At 36.0% G+C, this 22,265-nt stretch overlaps 1 protein-coding gene across 2 annotated transcripts in view; it reads left to right on the top strand.

Annotated features, from left to right (window-relative positions):
- Positions 1-22,265, top strand: part of GLRA3 (glycine receptor alpha 3) — a 107,154-nt gene that overhangs the window by 71,256 nt on the left and 13,633 nt on the right. The window contains exons 6-9 of one of the 2 annotated variants that reach the window (XM_016200261.2): positions 5,024-5,161; positions 8,109-8,323; positions 17,974-18,117; positions 21,905-21,949. In XM_016200261.2, the coding sequence (XP_016055747.1) occupies positions 5,024-5,161; positions 8,109-8,323; positions 17,974-18,117; positions 21,905-21,949 (542 nt within the window). The remainder of the gene's footprint in view (positions 1-5,023; positions 5,162-8,108; positions 8,324-17,973; positions 18,118-21,904; positions 21,950-22,265) is intronic. The other variant, XM_016200263.2, reaches the window with a different exon arrangement.

Raw genomic sequence — 22,265 nt, 5'->3', positions numbered from 1 at the left:
TAAATAAATAGATAATATAATACATTTGAATGATGTCTTCAAAAATCAGCATGCTTGTGCTAGAAAATTTGAACACTAGAAACTGAAACACAAAAGTATGTTAGCCTCAACTCAAAATCCTCTTCACTCTTAGCCACATTCAAATTCGCGTCACGACCCCTTCTTTTAGTCTCTCTGTGCATATACACACACGCACTATATATATATGTATATATGATTATAAATATAAAAGACCTTCAAACATAGAAATACAGAAAGTTTAAAAACAATATTTTGTACAAAACATACTGACATTGCCATTTTGCTTCAGATTTAAGGTTTCTTTTTTAATCTGATGAATGTCACTTCTCTTCCATGGTGTCTTGATCTCCCTGAGGTTGTTTTCTTTGTTCTGCATACTTAGTGACCATTACTGTTTTTTCAGTCTGTTTTCTGTTTAAACTTTCTCTGGTTTTACATGAGGTTATATTTCATTTTTATTTATATGTGTTATTTTGTATATGCCCTTGAAATTTTAACTTTATGGTACCTTTCAAACTACAGAGGGTTGTAAATATATATATAAATCTCTTTCTTAATCAATTATGCCCCCCATATACCAAAAATACAAGAATATGTGTTTAAACCAGGAATTTTATAGCATAGGCTGTGCTTACATTTTGAATACAAGTAGACTGTATTTTTGTGTAACCCTTTTTCTAAGTGAGGGGAAATTTTCCTCATTATCATTTATTAAAAATATTCCCATATTGATTTGAAATGTCATTTTTACCTTAAATTTCCATTTATGGGTCTGATTCTGGACTCTGTTTTGTACCATTTATCTAATTGGTGCAGAGGCTCCATACCTGAAGCTGTTTAAACACCGCGGCTTTATTTGTATATTTTGCCCTCTGTTAGGTAGGTGTGCTTCTTGATTTTTTTTTCTTTTTTATTGAATTTATTGGGGAGACATTGCTTAATAAAACTATATAGATCTCAGGTTTACAATTCTATAACACATCACCTGTATATTGTATTGTGTGTTCACCACCCCGAGTCAAGTCTCCTTCCATCACCATTTATCTCCCTTTTGCCCCCTGCTTGCCTTTTTATTTTGCAAAACTGCCATTGTGGGGCCTATACTTTTATACTTAAGATCCATTTACAGTTGAAAATGATGTATTTTAAAACAATGATTAACAATAATACTGGCCCACCAGTGTGGCTCAGAGGTTGAGCATCAACCTAGGATCCAGGAGATCGTGGTTCTATTCCTGGTCAGGGCAGATGCCCGGGTTGCAGGCTCGATCCCCAGTAAGGGGCGTGCAGGAGGCAGCTGATCAATGACTCTCTTATCACTGATGTTTCTCTCTCTCTCTGTCTCCCTTCCTCTCTCTGAAATCAATAAAGATATATTTAAAAAAAGAAAGAAAAAAAAAGAAAACAATAGCTTACTGAGTTATTCATATTTTCCAAACATTGACACATTTCATCATACCATATTGAAAGGTCACACTTATTAATGTCACCATGAAGTTAATCAAAACAATCTTTAAGTATTGGGATAATAGCTTTTTCAACATTCTAATTATGACTTGAAAGTGCAAAATCTATCATCGATGACAAATATTGTCAGTCGTTACCCTGGGCATGATAGATTCACTCACTTCCTTTATTTTTAAGAAAATGGTCTGTCTTATACCTAATTATAATAACCACAGTTTGCCAGACATTTTTTTTCAAGTAAAAATGGTGTTTCAAGAGAAGCCAACTGGTTTAACCTGCAAATCAATCATGCCAGTGCTTTTCCTTAAAATAATTATAGTATACAGCTGACATGCTTGATATGGACTTCCCATTTTGACACACAGAATAGTAAAAGTTATTTATATAAGGGCCAAAATTTGATAAAATTATCCATCAAGAATCAAGAACATTCTTAAATAAAGGTGCATTGTTCTTGCTGTGATATATGGTAGCAAAGAACACAATAACCGCCAGCAGTTTGGTGCCAGTGCCTTTAATTATGCTAAAGCACTAGAACTTTTACCCACCATTGTTTTTTACCATCTGGGCAAATGTCAACACAGTGAAAAAGGTAAATTATGTGTTATGATTATAAAAGCAGCTTGGACCTTGTGAATTCCTTGAAAGGATCCTGCTGGAATAATGTTCCCAAAGCTCAGTTTTTGTCATGGCCCTCCCCTGCGCCAGAGATTCCATTGTGTATCGTTGCCCAGAGGGAATTTTAAGAATAGAACTTTTCAACCTAGAATTTAAACTTTATACAATCTTACATTAAGTTATCTCTTCATTCCATATGCTTCTTTGTGCCAACTGGCTCTAGAAAAATGAAGTTATTGCTAGACCTGTTATAAACTGTGAGAGTTCACAGTTTCTTTCAGTGGATGATCCTATTTCCTTTGCCTGAGGGCCTCACCTTCTCTCACATTCTTTATATTTAGGTCCTGCTTTTTCTCAAGGTGCAACTCAAATGAGGCCTAAAGAGGTCTCATAGATCTCTCTTCTGAAGGCACACACCACTTTGTATCTCTCCCATGTCACTTATTTTCTAGCTGGTTATAACCTCATATTCCCAGAAGCCCCACAGGATACCTTGCATTCAGTCAGTGCTCAATAAATACTTGTTGAAGAAACAAGTGTTTGGTTGCATTGAGCGATTCTTTTACATGTTTCACTGCAGCTGCCATATGAGATTTCTGGCTGAAGTTAGGGTTAATGTTCCCTGAATAAAGTTCTTTTTGCTCTGAAGCTCATTACAGTACAAGGCAATTCAGTGCCCAACATTGATCCCATTAGCCAGGCTGTTCTCCTTAACATTCTCAGACTTGTGTGAAAGTCTGCCAACCAAAGTGTAAGGATGCTAAAACACTTTGAACTGTGTAGGAGAGTATTGATTTTTTTTAAAAAAAGTTACGTTTGAAGTTTTATTGAGGCAAAATTCCCACTTAGTTATTTTCCTTGGATATCTAGTAAGTTACTCAGCATAAAAGAATTATCCCTTAAACATGTGATCTTATTATTTTTCTTCTGATTTAAAACTTAGATATTTTATGGACAATAATGAAGCATAGTTTGATTATGGAATGCCTGTACCTAAATCATTTCCAGTTGATGATTGTTTAGAACAAGAGCAAGCTAAATATGCTGCCTGTAAATTGCATTAGAGACTAACGAAAGCTTGTCTTTGAAGGAATTTCAGAGAGCTAGTTATTTTTCACAGAAAACCCTAAAAAGATTTAGAATGTAAAAACAAAATGAGGTGTCAGTTTATGTCTCCATTTATCTGTCTAAATTGGGACAAACCTTCCCATATTTTGTCTTCAGTGATTTCAGGTATGGAAGGATAAGGTACATGTCTTACCTGGAAGCAAATAAGAATTGGTGCTTATTTTACTATAATTTGATCCTTGAGAAATGTGCATATATTTTCTCTCTAGGTAAAATAGTATTTATAATGGATACATCAAAGGACTTATAAGGAAAAGGAAAAGCCTTCTATTATTAGCAACCAAATCATTAATCGAAGGGTTCAATGAAATGTATTCCAGTATCAGTAACTCCAGCATAAGTTCTTGCTGTGCTAAGTGTAGTGGGCTAGAGGATACTCGTGCAGATCCTATATCTTCCATATCTGTCTGGAACCAAAATTCAGATATGCCCCTGTAGTCTGGATGACTACAAACTACCAACTAGTGCTTGCTCCACGATGAGCCACTGTGCTGATGGTGCTGCTGCTGTTACCTGGAGAGCAGAATCACAGACAGTCTAAGGAGACCCTCTAATCACGGACCCCTTGCTACCACGATCCCCTTTGCCAGTGGGGTGGCTGCTGCTAGGTGTTCCCAAGAGTCAGGCGGGTCTCTGAGTTCAGTCACTCCCCCACCGCTAGATAGACTGGGCTCCTTCAGGAGGTTCTTTTCCAGACCTTGCGGAGGGGGAAGGGGGATCAGTTTCCTTCCCCACCCATGGTTCTGTGCGGCCTAATGTGCTCCACGCCAGCTGATTCTAGTAACTCTCACACTCTCTCCCTTACAGTATAAGCTACAGGAAAATTTGTTGGGGACAGTTTCCCTCATTTGTTGCACCTTGGACCTAGCACTTCTGCTTCCTTTACCTGACCACTTCGTTCAGAGAGCAGACCTGCTTTCTCTCTCTTTCTGCATCCACGGTGGTTGTGCATTGTAACAAGTCTCCCCTACCGGTTCCATTCTCTCTTGGCTCTCTTCCTGCAGCAGCTTTCAAGTGTACATTTCAACAGTTTCTCACTCAGAAGGAAGAAAAATATAAAATTCTGCTTTTTCTTGACTACTTCTCTGATAGAAATAAGATTTTAATTTGCTAAAACATGGCGACTTATTACAAAACACATTACTTAATCGTCTCCTGAACTCACTCATATTAAGTGCAAGAGTTTCCTCCTCCACAAACAATATATTCTCTGTGGATTTTCTTTGTACTCTGATTTTTTTCCTGAATAGCACACATTTCTATTTAAAATATTATTTTGTTCATTTTGGGACTTGGGAAATAGAAGCAGATACCATAAACTAAAAGAGTTAATTATTAAATCAAGAAAGATATCAGCTCTGGTACTTCCCCCCACAGATGTTAGAGTTGAGGTCATTCCCTAACCAGTGACAATTTCAGATTTGTTGAAAAAATCCTGAATAATTTGAGAGAAGATGAGAGGAAATCCAATGGAGCAGAACCACAATGAATTGTTGAATTAATCCAGTAGTTGCCTATACCAAGGAAAGAATGTATATGCATATCCTTTAAGATTTCTACATGCATGTTATACTTAGTAGCTTAATATATTTTATTATATTACTTGATGAATATTACATATGAATAGATTTCAATAGATTTTTGTGAGATGGAACAGTTCAATCGATAGAGTTAAGATGACTGTTTGGTCTTCCCATCCCATGTAAGCTGTACAAGTGCTGTGTGTGTGTGCTCTTTTATTTCTTTGAATGACCTTTAATGCTATATATATTTATTATGTTTTGCCTAGTTGGATACACAATGAATGATCTCATTTTTGAATGGCAAGATGAGGCACCTGTACAAGTGGCAGAAGGACTCACTCTGCCCCAGTTTCTGTTGAAAGAAGAGAAAGATTTACGGTATTGCACTAAACATTATAACACAGGTAGGGGTTGGCTATTCTTTATTACACTTACAATTTGTGGTTTTATGGTAGTCAGATGTTTCTTAATTGTAGTGTTAGGTTAATTATTTTCACTATTTATAGCTCAATGTTTTTCATAGTAGTAGAGCAGGAAATGGAAAGTTACAGATGCCTTGACTCATTGCATATTGTTACTTAATTTGTTTGTATGGGACCAAAGAAATTTGCTTGGTGTTTAATTATATTTAAATATGTTTTTGTGTGAAAAGCCCAGAATTACATAGTAATGATGTTTCAAAAAAAAAAAAAAGTTCCTTTAATTTCTGTGTGAGCAACAAGATGTACTTTTTAACCCTGCTTTGGGAGTAGAAATTGTGTTTGCTAATAAAATGAAAGAAACTGCTTTTTTTTTTTTAGACATCAGCTGCTTAAACTTTTGGCCACAATTTCATGCATTTTTAAGGTATTGTTACATAAGTGCCTACTATTTACACTGACACAATATCCTTTTGCCTTTGAGGATAGATGTCAAATATAGTTACCCACATTAAGGGTGGAGAGATTCAAAGTGGTAGCTGTATATTCATGAGATCTGAGCTGTATATTCATGAAATCTGTTTACCTCTCTCAACTGACATGGGCTATTCCCCTAGTATTTATACTTACTGTCTAACCTATTCCTACAAATTCTGTTACACTGTCCTCAGAGGAAGCATCCCTTCAATGTGGTTAGTGCATGGCCTCCCACTAGCATCAGCTGCTGCGTTATCATTTTATTACAGTAACTGATTGCTCTTCGGCCCTGCATTTCCCAGAACTGATCTGACCTTTTACCATACAAGGTTTCTAATTTTGTTTAATCTCCTTAAGCAATTCATAGTCTCCGGTGAAAACATCACAGCCATTGTTTCACCCCTTACCACATTTCTTCAGGGCTGAGGCTGATATTAATTTAGTGAGAGTTCGAGTTTAACATCTCAACAAAACGATAAAGAGCCGACAGGTCAATACCAGTGTCCTTGCTCAGCTCTCTAGGGGCAGATGTAATGACAAAGAACTTTCAGAGAAAGGTTAAAACGTCTCTAGAGTTGTTTTCGAGTGGGGGGAACAAAGTGCCACCAACTTGGCGGTGTCTCTTGCCCATCTCTCCAAACCCCTCTTCTACTACTTCTCTCTGCCTTGCTCTGTTATCTGGCCACAGCGGCTCACTTTCTCCTGTTCACACACTCACTCCTGCTTCAGGTCCTTTGAACTTCCTCTTTCTTCTACACATAAGCCTCTTTCCCCAAATTATCCCAACCCTAATACTCTCACGTACTTCAGGGCTGCTCAAGCATCGACTCCTCAAGCGACTCTACAAGCACATGTTAGACACCCTGATCCACTCCTCTTCCTGTTTTCACTGTCTGAAATTATATCTCCAGTTGACATGTTGACTTACCTATTGTGTTTCTCTCATTACCATAAGTTCATCAAACTAAGTTGTTGTAGCTGCTCTTTTCATTTCTGTATTTCTGGGGTCTGCTGAAGTGCACAGATACTCAATAAATGTTTATTGAGTAAAATAATAGAGTGGATTTGAACGTGGAAAATTGGTCTGTACGTGTGAGAATATTAAAGCCTGCTCCCCCTAGGAGGATGAGGGGGAGGAACAGTCTTGCTCTAAACAGGACATTTTTCCTTTAGATCTATATCAGCCAGAATGCTTCCCTTCTAATTTTATTGATGGATAATTGACATAAAATTGTAAGATAATTAGTATACAATGTGATGTTTTGATATATGTGTACACTGAGGTGATTTCCCCCATAGAGGTCATTAACATATTCATCACCTCGCATGTTTACCTTATGTGCACATGAGAACATTTAAGCTCTAGACTCCTCGAAAATCCCAGTTACACAGTGCAGTGTTATCAACTCTTGTCACCATGCTGAGCATTATATCCTCAATCTCATTCACCTGATCACTAAAGGATGCTTTTTAAAAAATTAACTTTCCTGAGATATAACTTACATACTATAAAATTCACTCATTTAAAGAATATAGCTCAGTGATTTTTAGTATATTTACAGATATGCAACCATCACTATAATTTTGGAACATTTTATCAACGGAAAGAAAAAAAACCCTTACCTTTATTAGCAGTCTTACCCGCCCAGCAACCGTAGGCAACCACTAATCAAGTTTCTGTCTCTATGGCTTTATATTTTCTGGGTGTTCCATATGAATAGAATTATATATGGTCTTTGTGGCTGGTTTTTTTCACTTTGCATAATGTTTTTGAGGTTCTTCAATGTGATAGCATGTTTTAACACTTGGTGAATTCTTAAGGATTTTTTTTATATGCAAGGTAATGTCATCTGCTTATAAAGATAGCTTTACTACTTCTTTTTCAATCTAAAAGTCTTTTAGACTTTTATATTAAAAGTCTTTTCAATCTAAAAGACACCAATCAATGTGTCTCTCACATCAATGTTTCTCTCTCTCTTTCTCTCTCTGAAAAAACAATGGGAAAAATATCCTCAGATGAGGATTAATAAAAATAATAATAAAGTAAATGTAAAGGCTTCTGGAACAAATAGTACCTGGCTCTAAATAAATACTTAAAAGCACCAGAAACAGTCAATGAACAAGAAAAAAAAAGTAATTCCTATCAATCTCAGAGGTAGTTGTTAGAATCAAGTGAAATAATAGGTCTTTGTGTAGTTTGACAAGTATGAAGTGCTAATCAAGTGTGAAGTAATATGAATACACACTATTTCCTGAAACAGTACATTCTCATGTTATGTTGCTTCTAGATGCTAGCAGAAAACTATTTTCAGAAACAGATTTGCATATATAATTTAGGATCCCTTTTCATTGTAATGGAAAATTTTAGGACAAAATTATGAAAACAAACTGACAGTTGATGCCATAACAAAGACCTGCATTTACCAATTGCTGCATTTACTTTACAACCAATCAGGAAAGTTTACGTGTATAGAAGTGCGATTCCACCTTGAACGACAAATGGGCTACTACCTGATCCAGATGTACATTCCCAGTCTCCTGATTGTTATTCTGTCGTGGGTTTCATTCTGGATCAATATGGATGCTGCTCCAGCCAGGGTAGCTTTGGGAATAACTACTGTGCTGACAATGACCACACAGAGTTCAGGATCACGAGCTTCCTTACCAAAGGTAAGTGCGCACAATGGACATAGCCATATATTTGCACAAATATTTATAAATACATAACTTATATGCACATATAGTAGTGTTAGCTTTTGTCAGTCTTTTTCAATAGTATTTATTATTCATTACTGATCTGTAAGTAATATATAACCAAGGCAGAAAAAATTGTAAAACACAAAAGTAGATTAAAAAAAAATTCTGCAAACCAGTCACATCTTCTACTCACAGTTTGTGTTATGACCCCCAATTGTTTGAACATCAATAATACTGTTATACATTATAGAATTTTTTATCTGTAGATTTTTATACATTTAGAAATCTATCAAATATGTGTGTAAAATAAATCTATACAGTAACTTTAAATGGTGGCACAATACTCCATTGTATGGATGTACTATAATAATATACTTACTATTAGAACTAACACAATAGTGACATTTATATAATGAATATTATACATATGAATATACATACATACCTTTGTATATATGTGCATATATATACACATACACACATATATACAGACACACATATGGTTTTACATATATTTTGTATTATTTTCTTAATGTAAGTTCTTAGAACTGAAATTGCTGCTCTGATAACTGGAAGCATTGATATGTATTGCCAAATTTCCCATCAGAAAAATTTATAACAATTACACTTTCACAAGTACTGTATGAGAGTGCCAATATTGCTTCACACTGAGTTAAATGTATTATTTTGGGGGGTGTTTTCCCCCCCTCTATCCTTGAAGTAGTCACAGGTCAATAAAAAAAGAAAGCTTATCTAATACCACAATTTTAGTCCATTTTGAGCTGCCAGAATTAACATAAACAGTTCCCTTTATGAGGTTTGTAAAATAACTCATATTTTTCACAAGATATGCTGAAATAAAACATAGTAGCTCTTTTTATCCATTTAGCAATGTAACAATAGAAAATTAGTTTCTTCTTCCCAATGAACTCTAAGAAAGAAATTTCTATTATTTAATTAGATAATCCTAACTTCCAACAAGCTTCACTATTTCCATTGTAATGATAGAGATATGATAACATTATATTCACTTTTCTTGCACATTTGATGCAATTTAATTGCCATGCGAACTAAATTATAAATAAATGCACAGTTATGGCTCCCTTAACCCTTACTACAAATAGCATTCTGCGTTTCCATTTGTTAGATTAAAATGCCCAAATAAATAAAAGTTGATGACAGGACATTTTATTACTAAAATGTTATTTAATGTAAGAAGAGCTTTATATTTAACAATGCTCACTCTGCCTTGGTAAGATTTAATGGCTGTCCATCAAAATAAGGTTTATTTTTGAAACACTGAATTGTATTTTCAAAATGATGCATATCAACTAGTGTGTTAGAAAATATTGTACATGTGAAAATTATAAATATACACATAAGATTAAATAAATTCATCTCAAAGCTTACTTATACACATATGTCTAAATGTCTCAAGGGCTTTCTGAGTAATAAAGTTCTATAGTTAATTTGTAAAGGAAATTGCCAGCTTACTCACTGATTTTCTTCATGAGCTAAACAGAAGTCAAAGCTCATTTATTATGTAAGTTGTCAACCAGAAAGAAGAGCACATAATGCTGTATATTAGGAAATTTCAGCATCAAAGAGGCACAACATAAAGGCATTTAGACACAGAGATTAAGGCAGAGTTGGGAGATCATAGAGGTTTGAGTGGAGGAAGCAGAAATAAAGCAATAAATTATAAAAAATAAATGAAGACATAAGTTTGTTTGTTTAAAAAAAAAAAAAAAGGAGCCCAGCGGGGCATGGCTCGGCTGTTGAGCGTTGACCTGGGATCCAGGCGATTGGGGTTCAATTCCCGGTCAGGGCACATGCCCAGGTTGTGGGCTCGATCAATGACTCTCTCGTCATTGATGTTTCTATCTCTCTCTCTCCCTCTCCTTTCCTCTCTCTGAAATCAATAAAGATATATTTAAAAAAAAAAAAAAGGAAAGAAAGGTTTGGGATGACTTCAAACTTTTTAGCAAAAAATAAGGAAGATGTTTTAAAAGGCATTTATTTCACCATGATCTCAGGGAAAGAATGAATTTTTAACTATGAATTCCATTATATACATAAATGTGCAGGAAACTTCTACATCTCTCAAATCATAGAGACAATGACCACTGGAAATGTGATAACATTTCATTCTGAGCCACACAAAAAGAATTGATGTACTAGCATCATCTCAGTTTGGCTCAGTGGTTAAAGCGTTGGCCCTAAGACTGACGGGTCTCGGGTTGAATTCCATTGCAGGCTCGGTGCCCGGCCTGGGTTGGGGCGCATGCTGGAGGCAACCCATCAATGTGTCTCTCTCACATTGATGTCTCTCTCTCTTTCTCTCTCTCTCTCTGAAAAGTAATGGAGAAAAAAAAAGAACTGATTAGCAAGGTGATATCTTAAGAGAAGGTGACCATGTCATTTTAGGCTTTGTGATAGTTAAGGAATGGAAGGTTGAGCATGTTAGGTTATGTGCATTAGAATTCAGGGAAGGCAGATGGCGAATAGCCAGAATAAACAAAAATTAACCTATTGGAATGAAATCATTGGGGGAGGTACTAGAAAGGCAAGAGGCAAGGGTCTCATATTTGCATTCAAGAACAGATGTCTGAAACCATGGACCTTAAGATCTGCTATTCTCAACCTCACAAAAGAACTCTCGGATGCCTGAAAGACTTGCCACTAAAACAATCACCATTATCCTACTGACAAAATCTATAAGTAGGAAAACAAATTAAATTCAAGAAAACAATAGGGATTATTAGGCATAGGAGGAAGAAACAATAAATCATTAATTTATAACTACTTAGTGTTTTGTCCAGGTTCCGTGCCAATACATCTCCTGTAGAATATGAAGAACTCAGAGTAGAAAAATCTCAAAGAACACACGTTAGCCAGCACCTTGAAAACTACAGAGCTGAGAGTCCTCTTTAATAACGGTCTTTACAGTGTCATAATGAAGTAAGCATGTAATAGCCCAGAGCAAGAAGACTCCTGTGATTCATTTCTTGGAACTTGAAACTATTTGGCATTTCTGCACTGCCTTCATCAGTGGCCTGATGAGGGTGACAATGCATTCTCTTGCGAGCTACTTTTCAAAGTTGTATATTTTGATGAACACTTCTTAACACTGTGCCTGGAGGAGAGTGAATGAGAAAAAATGGTGGTGATTGTGAAGCCATGTCATAGAGGTTTTATAGAACTTGGTAAGGATTGGGTTTATTTGGGGTGGATTTTGAAAATATTTTAATTAGAAGTGTGATCTCTCTGACTTCCATTTGGAGGTCAGATAGAGGGATAGAAGTGGAAACAGAGTAAACTATTGTAGTCCAGAGCAGAGGATGGTCTGGCTACATTGGTAGCAGTAGAGGTAGACAGTAGCAGGTGGATTTAGAAATAGGTAGATTTTTTTGAGAAGGTGTTTTTGGAGGTGCAATAGACATGATTTACTTATGAACTGGACATTGAGGACTGCTGAAAATGCAGGAGTGGAGAGAGGCATTTGGGTGAGTAACTGGGCAAGCAGTTGTGATAGTTACTGATGAGGAAGTTGGTGAAGGAAACGGATCTGTGGTCAAACATGCTAATTTTGAGATGTTTATAAGATAACCAGACAGAACTGTCAAAAAGTCAAAACTTCCAAACTTCTGACCAGGGATATGTAGGCCTCAGACTTCAGGGAGTAAACTGTAGTTGGATAGAGAAGTAGACCAGAGACAATTTTCCCAGGTATAAAAGAAAGCCCAGAAAGAGGAAGAAAATATATATTTGTGGTTGACCCTCCTCCTGTAGTTGGGAATAGACCTGAATATTCAAAGTCACCTCTCTCCTTTCTTTCCCCATGGCCATATCTCCCCCATATACAGAATAAGTTATTCGGTTTAGTTAAAGGTAAGAACCACTCACCCCAAAACTTTTCTCTCAGACCCTGAGATCTCAACATTGTGAGGAATTTTTAAGATGTGCAAAGGCAATCTTTCCTGGGAGGATTAAGTTTTAATCAGAGTAAAAGAGGGATAGTAATAATCATTTAATTATATTTTAGTATAAACTTATTATACTAATACCTTGTTAAACCCCTTGGAACTGGGGGAATCATATTCTTTATTAAGTATGGGGGTGGGTAGAAATAAAATAAAGAGAAGGGACAAAATATAATTTTAATTTAGAAACTATGGTTTCTAGAAAAAACTCACAATAGAGAACTCTGGTATAATCATAGGTATTCTGCAATAGTGCATACACCTTACCATTTTTTATCTGCTTTCAAAGATCAGTTATTTCCTTTTAGAGACCTACTCCCATTCCTTTTTTTGTTCTGTTTCATAGGGACCAGCTAAAGTCTAGCTTTTTGCCTGTTTTCTGTTTTGTCTCATTTGCAGAAATACATGAGTATCACCATGTATACACTAGTTTAGTCTTTGAGAAATGAGCTTCAAACCTATTATCATTATCAGAGACCCTTGAACTTAGGAAGTCAGACAGATACATGTGCATGAACACACACTCACACAAACACCCAGACACAAACTTGACAGAGGTGGGGGAAATCTCTAGATTCCACATTCATTCAAACCCTAGCTCTGATCACAATATATTATGAGATTCATGGGGCTATAGGCGCTGTTTCAATGCAGTTATATTGCAGTTATTCTGCATAACAATCTCCAAATGTCAATGGCTTATCACATTCTTTCTTGCTCAGAGGCCTGCGCCTCTTCTGGGTTTGTCTGAGATTGGCTGCTTTAAGATAGGCTTGGATATAGGTGTGAAGTGGGTTCAGATCTGCTCCCTGGGTCTTCCCATTTTGGGACCTCAGGTACCAGTAGCATTCTTTTTCCACGGAGGAGTGCAGGAAAGCAAGAATAGGCATAGTTACTTCTGTTCTCATTCCCTAAGTAATACCAGGGTAGGGGACTATACTCCTCCCATGGGGAACCCTACGAGAGAAAGGGAGGAAAAGTGGGATTGTCAACAAATAATCTTATCTACCTCGGAGATTATGATTTGCTAAAACTTTCTATCTCCTTTCTTAGACCAGGCTCTCTCATATCAACAAATAGTTAAGAAAACAGGAGGGGAAGAAGGGATAGAGAAAGGAAAGGGGGAAGATCATATGGGATTTCTCCCATTCTGCCCAACCACTATAGCCATCTCATTCAGCATAGAGCTAGTAATCACTGAAAAATAAGAGACACCTGAAATTTCAAAGGTGGTGAATCAACTCAATTAAATATTTCACAGAAGCCAGTAGCTGATGAAAATTGCAAATTCTGCACCAAAAGCTGTTTACCTTAAATGATTTCCTCTCACTTTTACCCCCATTTAGTTTGTGTGTAAAACCCACAAGGAGTAGCTTTTTGAAAGGACAAACTGTCTTGTACTTATTTCTATCCTCAGGGCCTAACTCAGTACACAGTGTGTGTCTATTGAGTAAATATCATGCAGATATTTAAAGACAATGTGAGCTTTTAAACATTTACTCAGTACTGAGCTTTTAAACATTTACTTGAAAAACAAGAGTATGTCATTTTATTCACCTCTCTAAAGAGAATGTGAAAGTTTAAATTACTCTTTACTTATGGAGAGCCCCATTTTCCCCGAGAATCACCAAATTGATAGAAAAGCATTTTAAATATTACGTATATGTACTTTACAGCATAATAAAAACATTGGTTCTTAGAAAACATAAAGGTAGGTTTCATATTGTTTTTATTTTCTATAAAGATGCCAACTATGGAAGTGATTACGACTGTTAGAAAACATAAATTGAACTATTATTTTTATTTGAATAGCATGATTATGTGGGTGCACAGAGGTCTATGTATGACATTATGTTGAAAAAACAAGAAGAAAATGAAGAATTTCTATTCATTATTGTGTTCTTATCTAATTAGTTCTCAAAATATATATTATTCTTCTCAAATAAATACCCTGCAGTTTTAAAGAAGAGGAAATTGTAAATATGAGCAATGATGTAAATGGGGGTAGGGTGGAGAGAGGGGCTGCAGAGTAATCAGGTTTTCCTATTAACATAGCAATTAGTGACTGTTGCTCTTAGTAATGTTTTGGCCCTCACCATTTAAATACAAGATTCTAATACCTATTCAAAATATAGTTAACTAAAATTACTTCAATCAAGTTTAGTACAAATGTGATACAAGTGGGTTCGTTTTAGATTTATTAATGTGATTACTTAATGCTTGTAAATGCATTTTACATTTCTATTTCTTGATTGATTAATAGTCTGGATTATAATTTATAATTTAGTAAGTATAATTTACTATAACTTTATGGTCTGGGTGATAGTAAAATAACTATTTACTCATCAATGCTTTGTCATCTATGAGCTGGATGGAGTAGGGCAAAAGCATGCCTTTTGGCAGGCCTCTCAACTATAGCATTTGGTTCCATTCTTCTAATACAGCTCACCCAATGTGCTTGTAAGGGAATATAGTCTACTAGGTTTCAACATCTGAATTTTGAAAGGGCATATTCAGCCTCTAATGGTAGCTATGTGACAAGTTATTTTACTTAAGGAAGTTATTTTACTGTGCCTCAGTCTCTACATCTCTAAAATGGGAATAATGTCCTCAGTGGTTGTGAGGATTAAAAGTCTTACTTTTGGACAACTATGAAAAAACATTTAGTAGTTCTATGGACATTACTAAGAACATTCCTCGCCATGTTAGCTATTAGAACTAATTCTCTAATAATAAATGGCCGGTCATTATAACTCACTCCACATGGTTCAATCAAATCAACATTATCCAAGAGCCTGTATTATAATGAGCACCAAACGAGGTCCTAGAAAGGCAAAGAAGAATAAGATCTGACCCTTGTTTTAGCTCAGGGGATATATTAGCCAAAAGGAGAAAGTTACACAAATGAATAACATCAGTACAGTGGGTTAAGGTCAATAACTTAAAATGGATCTTGTCTGCCTGACTTGTCTCTGTAACTACAACACTAAGAACAAAATTTGGGTACATTAATGGTGTTCAGTAAATGTTGAATGTAAAAAAAGTGAATGAATGCATGTAGTAAGAAAGGTAAGTTGGAAGCCAATCATGAAGGAATTTATATACCATAAAACAAATTTTGGACATGTATCTAATGGGTAACACTGAGGAGAGATTGTTGCTTAAAATAGAATTAGGGTTCCAACAGCACAGTGGATGATGGAACTGTTGGCAAGGTGGTCCAGAAGGATGGACCAAATTGGACTGAAACTGCCCCAAAGGACAGACAGCAGGCAGGAGGGGATGGAAAGAAGGTGATCATTCTGAAGCACATAAGGAGTATGCTATAAGGTCATGAGCATGTTACAAATATGTTGGAGTAAGAGCTGCTATCTTTATTTAAAGTTACTAAGCCAATATTCTTTCTGATTGGTGTTGCAGTCTTCTTAGGATATATTCCTAGAAGTGGGATCACTGGGTCAAATGGCAGTTCCATTTTTAAGTTTTTGAGGAACCTCCATACTGTTTTCCATAGTGGCTGCCCCAGTCTGCATTCCCACCAGCAGTGTACTAGGGTTCCCTTTTCTCCACACCCTCGCCAGCACTTACTGTTTGTTGATTTGTTGATGGTAACCATTCTGGCAGGTGTGAGGTGGTACCTCACTGTCATTTTAATTTGCATCTCTCTGATAATTAGTGACGTTGAACATTTTTTCATATGTCTCTTGGCCATTTGCATGTGCTCTTTGGAGAAGTGTCTATTCAGGTCCTCTGCCCATTTTTAATTGGATTATTTGTCTTTGTTTTGTTGAGTTGTCTGAATACTTAATATATTTTGGAAATTAAACCCTTATCAAATATATCATTGACAAATATGTTCTCCCATATAGTAGGTTCCCTTTTCATTTTGCTGCTGGTTTCTTTTGCTGTGCAGAAGTTTTTTAGTTTGATATAGTTCCATTTGTTTATTTTTTCCTTTGTTCCTCCTCTAGAATATATGCACCCCTATGTTCATAGCAGCCTTATTTACAATAGCTAAGATCTGGAAACAGCCTAAGTGTCCATCAGTAGATGGATGGATTAAAAACTGTGGTACATTTACACAATGGAATACTATGCAGTTGTAAAAAAAATGACCTCTTACTCTTTGAGACAGTATGGATGGACCTGGAGAGTATTATGCTAAGTGAAATAAGCCAGGCAGAGAAAGACAAGTATCCCATGATCCCACTTATATGTGGAATCTAATGAACAAAATAAACTGATGAACAAAATAGATCCAGAGACATTGAAGCATGCAACAGACTGACATATTTCAGAAAGAAGGGGGGGGGGGATTACCAAAGAACTTATATGCATATATGCATAGCCCATGGACAGACAATAGTTCAGGGAAGGCCTGGGGAGGGGATGGGAGGGGGGTGGAGGGAGTCAATGGGGGGGGGGGGGGAAAGGGAACATCTGTAAAACTTTCAACAATAAAGCTAAATTTAAAAATAAAATAAAATTACATGATAGTAAATTAAAAAAAAAAAAATTAAAAAAAAATAAAGTTACTAAACCAAGAGTCCAGAGTTTTCTGTACTTGTCGGGACAGTGAGGGTGCAGGAGGAAGAGTTAAAACAGGTGAATGGGGTAAGGCAAGAATGAGGAAAGCATGCTTTTAAGCCTCAACAATTGGGAGCTCTTTGAAATGAGCAGAACTCTGGCAGACACAAAGGATGTTTGCAAATATCTGTTGTCATTGAAAACATTGCTTGGATTAACTTGGAAATTAAATTTCTGATTTAATCTCTTTCTTTCATGACGTTATACATTCAGGTTGGTAAAGAACGCGCACGTACTTTATAACTCATATCCTTCCAGGAATTGTAGAGCTTGAGACAGGGCCTTTGAAAGCAGAATTACATCTTCCAGGAATATATGTATTTGAAGGCAACCAGAAATGCCTGGCATAACTGCAGAACTTATGATATTTAAATGTATACTTTACAAACAAATGGGCATTTAGCATAGCACTCGAATAAAATGAGGGCATACTTCTCTTTGCTCAGTAGAGGTCATTCGGATCAGCAGAAATCATGCTTAAGATACAGGCGACAATGCAGAGAGCTCTTTTGTTAGCATTTTTCATATGTAAATTGATGCCATTGGAAGTGTCAAGAAATGACCTCTTTTTGAAAGGAAATTGATCCAATCCAAGGTTTTAAAAAAGCATTACTCCAGAAAGTGAATCTTCAGATGAATCATCACCTATGATTTATTCTTCTCCTGAATTTTAACATTTTATGCCTTCATTTATCTGTCCATTCACTCAGCAAATATGCAGACACATGCCAAATACTCTTGTCATGGCAAACAAAACCGACATGCCATCTACCCTCAAAGAATTTACAGTTTAAATAGAAATAGAATAAGAAATAAGCAATTACAACGCAATGTATTTAGGTAAGCTCAGGTGCCATGGGATTTTGAACAGTCTTGGGCAAAATCTAGCCTGAAACCTGAAGAGCCAGCTGGGAAAGGTGGCAAAGAGGTGTTCCTTTACTGGATTTGCTTCTCTCTCCACCATAAGTTTCCCACAAATAGTGAGCCACTCAATTTTATTCTCAATGAAAGAACAATACAAGTCAATATGCTCTCTCTTTCTCTCTTGGTTAGGTATCATACGTCAAAGCTATTGACATTTGGATGGCAGTATGCCTCCTTTTTGTGTTTTCAGCACTTCTGGAATATGCAGCTGTAAATTTTGTTTCAAGACAACACAAAGAACTTCTGAGATTTCGACGAAAGAGAAAGAATAAGGTAAGCAATTAAATGCATCAGGTTCACTGGGAAACCGACTTTCATTAAAAAGTGACTTTGTTATATTTAATAGGAGGTGCAAAGAAGGGGCTGGGGACTAAATGATATGATATTCCTTTGGTTTTGTCCAACTGAAACTCAAATTGTCAAAAATAGCTTCAGGAAGAAATTGGAGACATCTTAGCTATACTGCTGACATGAGCGCTTTCTCAACATCTTTCTTGTGTATTTCCTAGAATGACACAATTTTTGCTTTCATTAACAAAAATGATCATTTTTTATTTGTAATGTTAGAATGTTTTTGATGTTTTACTTGATATAGTCACCAAATATAGCTACTAAAGTTGTTCCTTTTTCTGAACTAATTCCTTTGTTTACATCAAATGTTACTTTTTTATTAACACTTTGATGTTCATGTGAAACTAAGTGGGGTTTTTTGGTGCATACTCTCATGTTTTAAAGACATTTCTTCTCCAGGTCCATCCATGCTGTTCCGAAGAGCATGAGATCCTTCTTCTTTATAGCTGCGTAGTATTCCACGGTGTAAATGTCCCACAGCTTTTTTATCCCCTCATCTACTGATGGGCACTTGGGCTGTTTCCAAATCTTAGCTATTGTAAATAGTGATGCTATGAACATAGGGGTGCATATATTCTTTTTGATTGGTGTTTTGGGGTTCTTAGGATATATACTCCTAGGAGTGGAATCACTGGGTCAAAGGCAGTTCCATTTTTAAGTTTTTGAGGAACTTCCATACTGTTTTCCATAGTGGCTGCCCCAGTCTGCACTCCCACCAGCAGTGTACTAGGGTTCCCCTTCTCCACACCCTTGCCAGCACGAGTTGTTTGTGGATTTGTTGATGGAGCCATTCTGACAGGTGTGAAGTGATACCTCGTTGTGGTTTTAATTTGCATCTCTCTGATGATTAGCAACGAGCAGTTTTTCATATGTCTCTTGGCCACCTGCATGTCCTCTTTGGAGAAGTGCTTATTCAGGTCCTTTGACCATTTCTTTTCTTATTTATTTATTTATTTATTTATTTATTTATTTAATTTATTTATTTCTATTTAAAATATTACAAATGTCCCTTTATCTCCCCAATGGCCCATTCCACCCCATCCTACCCCCCTCCCCAGTCCCTCTCCCTACCATTGTCCATGTCCTTGGGTTGTGCATATCTGCATATAAGTTCTTTGGTTGCTCTCTCCCCCTCCACCCACCCGCCCTTCTCCATCCCTCTTACATTCGTCAGTCTGATCCATGTTTCCATGTCATTGAATCTATTCTGTTCGTCAGTTTATTAAGTTCTTTAGATTCCATGGAGAGCCTCAGATTGAACATTTTTAAATTGGGTTGTTTGTCTTCCTCTTGTTGAGTTATATGATTTCTTTGTATATATTGGAATTAGCCCCTTATCAGATGTATCCTAGGCAAATATATTCACGCATATTGTGTGGGGTCCCTTTGTATTTTGAGGCTGATTTCTTTTGCTGTGCAGAAACTTTTTAGTTTGATGTACTCCCATTTGTTTATTTTTTCCTTTGTTTCTCTTGTCCTAGGAGATGTATTGGTGAAAATTCCACTACATGAGATGTCTGTGACTAGTATTACTGCCTATATTTTATTCCAGGATTTTTATGGTTTTGTGACTTACATTTAAGTTTTTTATCCATTTTGAATTTATTCTTGTATATGGAGTAAGTTGGTGGTCTAGTTTCACTTTTTTTCTGCATGTACCTGTCCAATTTTCCCAAAACTATTTATTGAAGATACTGTCTTTACTCCATTGTATGTTCGTGCCTCCTTTGTCAAATATTAATTGACCATAATGGCGTGGCTTGATTTCTGGGGTTCTCTGTTCTGTTCCATTGACCTGTATGTCTGTTGTACTAATACCAGGCTGTTTTGATTACAGAGTATAGTTTGATATCTGGTAAGGTGATCCCTCCAACTCTGTTCTTTCTCAAGACTGCTGTGGCTAGTCAGGGTCTTTTTTGGTTCCATTTTAATGTTTGGAATATTTGTTCTAGTTCTGTGAAATATGCTGTTGGTATTTTAATAGGAATTTCATTCAATCTATAGATTGCTTTTGGTAATATGAACATTTTAATGATGTTAAAAATTCCCATGGAAAACACAATAAGGTGTTATTTTTATTTATCACTTGATAGATGAAACCCAGAAGAAGTGTTATGTAGAACACCTTTGGGAGACCACAGGAAGTTGTAGAAGTTATCTCTTAATTGGATTTGTATGTACAGAATGGGATTGTTCCTCTCTATTAAGACTTGTTATGCCATCTTTTTACATGTGCAGAGTTTTAATCAACCCCTTTCCTTTTCTGTAAGGAAGAGTTTCTATTGACCAGCATATCTATGACTTTACTTCTTTTAATATGAATGTGCCAGCTGATATTTTGAAAGAAATGAATTCTTAAACTATAGAAAAATATCAAAGTTCATATAATGTGCATTTTTAAGGATTTGATTTTTTTAAGGATTCCTTCTGGTTTCTGAATTATTGACTATGATTTATAGATTCATAAAACCTTTTTAAAGCACTAAGCCATGATCTCTCAGTGCTGAGCCTACTCTGTATTAATAATTTTCTAAAGCAATAACTTACTCAGTCATGTCTAATTGACTCCCCAGAATCATCACCTGCTCCAGTAAATACCCAGTACAGTGTAGCATGGAGAAACATCAGCATTGAGATACTCTGGGTAATGCATCAGATAAAAAACAATGCTAGATCTTGTATTTGATCAAAATTTTTATGAAAAGAATATAATTTGTACATTAAAACATATTAGGATGGGAGATTAATTTTTTTTAATCTCCTTCCCCTGACCTCACCCTGTCAGCTTGTTTTCTTATACTTTTCTTGTTCTTCCTCACTCTCCCTTTTTCTCTTTTCCTCTCCTTCTTTCTGCTTCCTTTGCTACCTGTTTGCTCCCCCTTTCTCTCTTGAGACCTGGGATTGGCTGAAACACTATAACAGGTCAAAAAAATTCTGCATCACAAGGCTGAAGCTCTTGTCTTTCCCCTTAATGACTGATGAAGACAATTTTTCCTTCTAATCTCATTAATCATAAGTAAGGCAATGCTTATTTCCCCCTCTCATTTTGGTTTGCTTTTTCACATTTACTTTCCCTTTCCCTACCTTTCTCCTTTCTACAATTTAAAATTTATCAACCATGTGCTGCAAACACTAGAAATGAGAGGTGTTACACATGTAGTGTCCAAAATGGGGGCTGAGAGCTCAAACATTTTCTATTCCCACCGCACATCCAACAGTCACTGTATCCAGTGGATAACATAACAGACTACAGGTTTACTTACTCAATTCTGGTTTCTCCTTTAAAAAGAAATTATCCTTACTAAAGCAACTCTGTTCAGTTTTACGACCTGTAAGAATATCGGGATACAAATGTTTGACACTCCTTCGTTAGCTCACCGAAAGACAGCAAGAGTAATTTTTCTAGTGATTGGCACTCTAGGAAAATGCAGAAATGCAAAAATAGTAATATCTTATTATTTTCTAATCACTATTTGAAATATACATGGAGCAAATATTGTAATTAAGTTTTAGTGCAAGAAAAAAATGCTAAAATATATGGGTGTTTTTTTTAGTTCATTTCATACTTTGGGGAGTGGATACTCTGCATATGTGAAAATCTATTAATTGATACATGATTGTTAAAATGGTATATGCAATTATATTTAATCATGTATGCCTTGATTCTTTGGTTTCTCAATTCCTCTTGGTCTACTTTACCTTCCCACAGACAGAAGCTTTTGCATTGGAGAAGTTTTACCGTTTCTCAGACACGGTAAATTCACTTTCTTAACTCTAAGTAGAGGAATGTGGTCATCAGTGAAAAAGCAGAGAGCATATTTTGCACCCAGACAGTGTTTGGTGGGGAAATACAGCTCCTTGCATATATAAAGTCAAACAAGTACTATCTCCCTTCAGCTAAGAATACTGTCTTTTTCTAACAACTCTGTTTTTCTTCCCTCACTCAGTAAAATGATATTTAAATATTCTCCTTCATTTTATTAGCCAAGTTATTTGATCAGTCAAAAAATATTTTAATATCTATTAAACCAGAATATTACATATACCTTATAGTCTCCGTAGAAGAGTGA

This window comes from Miniopterus natalensis, chromosome 4, assembly GCF_054644295.1.
Source record: "Miniopterus natalensis isolate mMinNat1 chromosome 4, mMinNat1.hap1, whole genome shotgun sequence".
NCBI classification, from domain to species: Eukaryota; Metazoa; Chordata; class Mammalia; order Chiroptera; family Miniopteridae; genus Miniopterus; species Miniopterus natalensis.
Note: the sequence above shows the minus strand (reverse complement) of the source record. Positions and strands in the feature narration are given on the sequence as shown.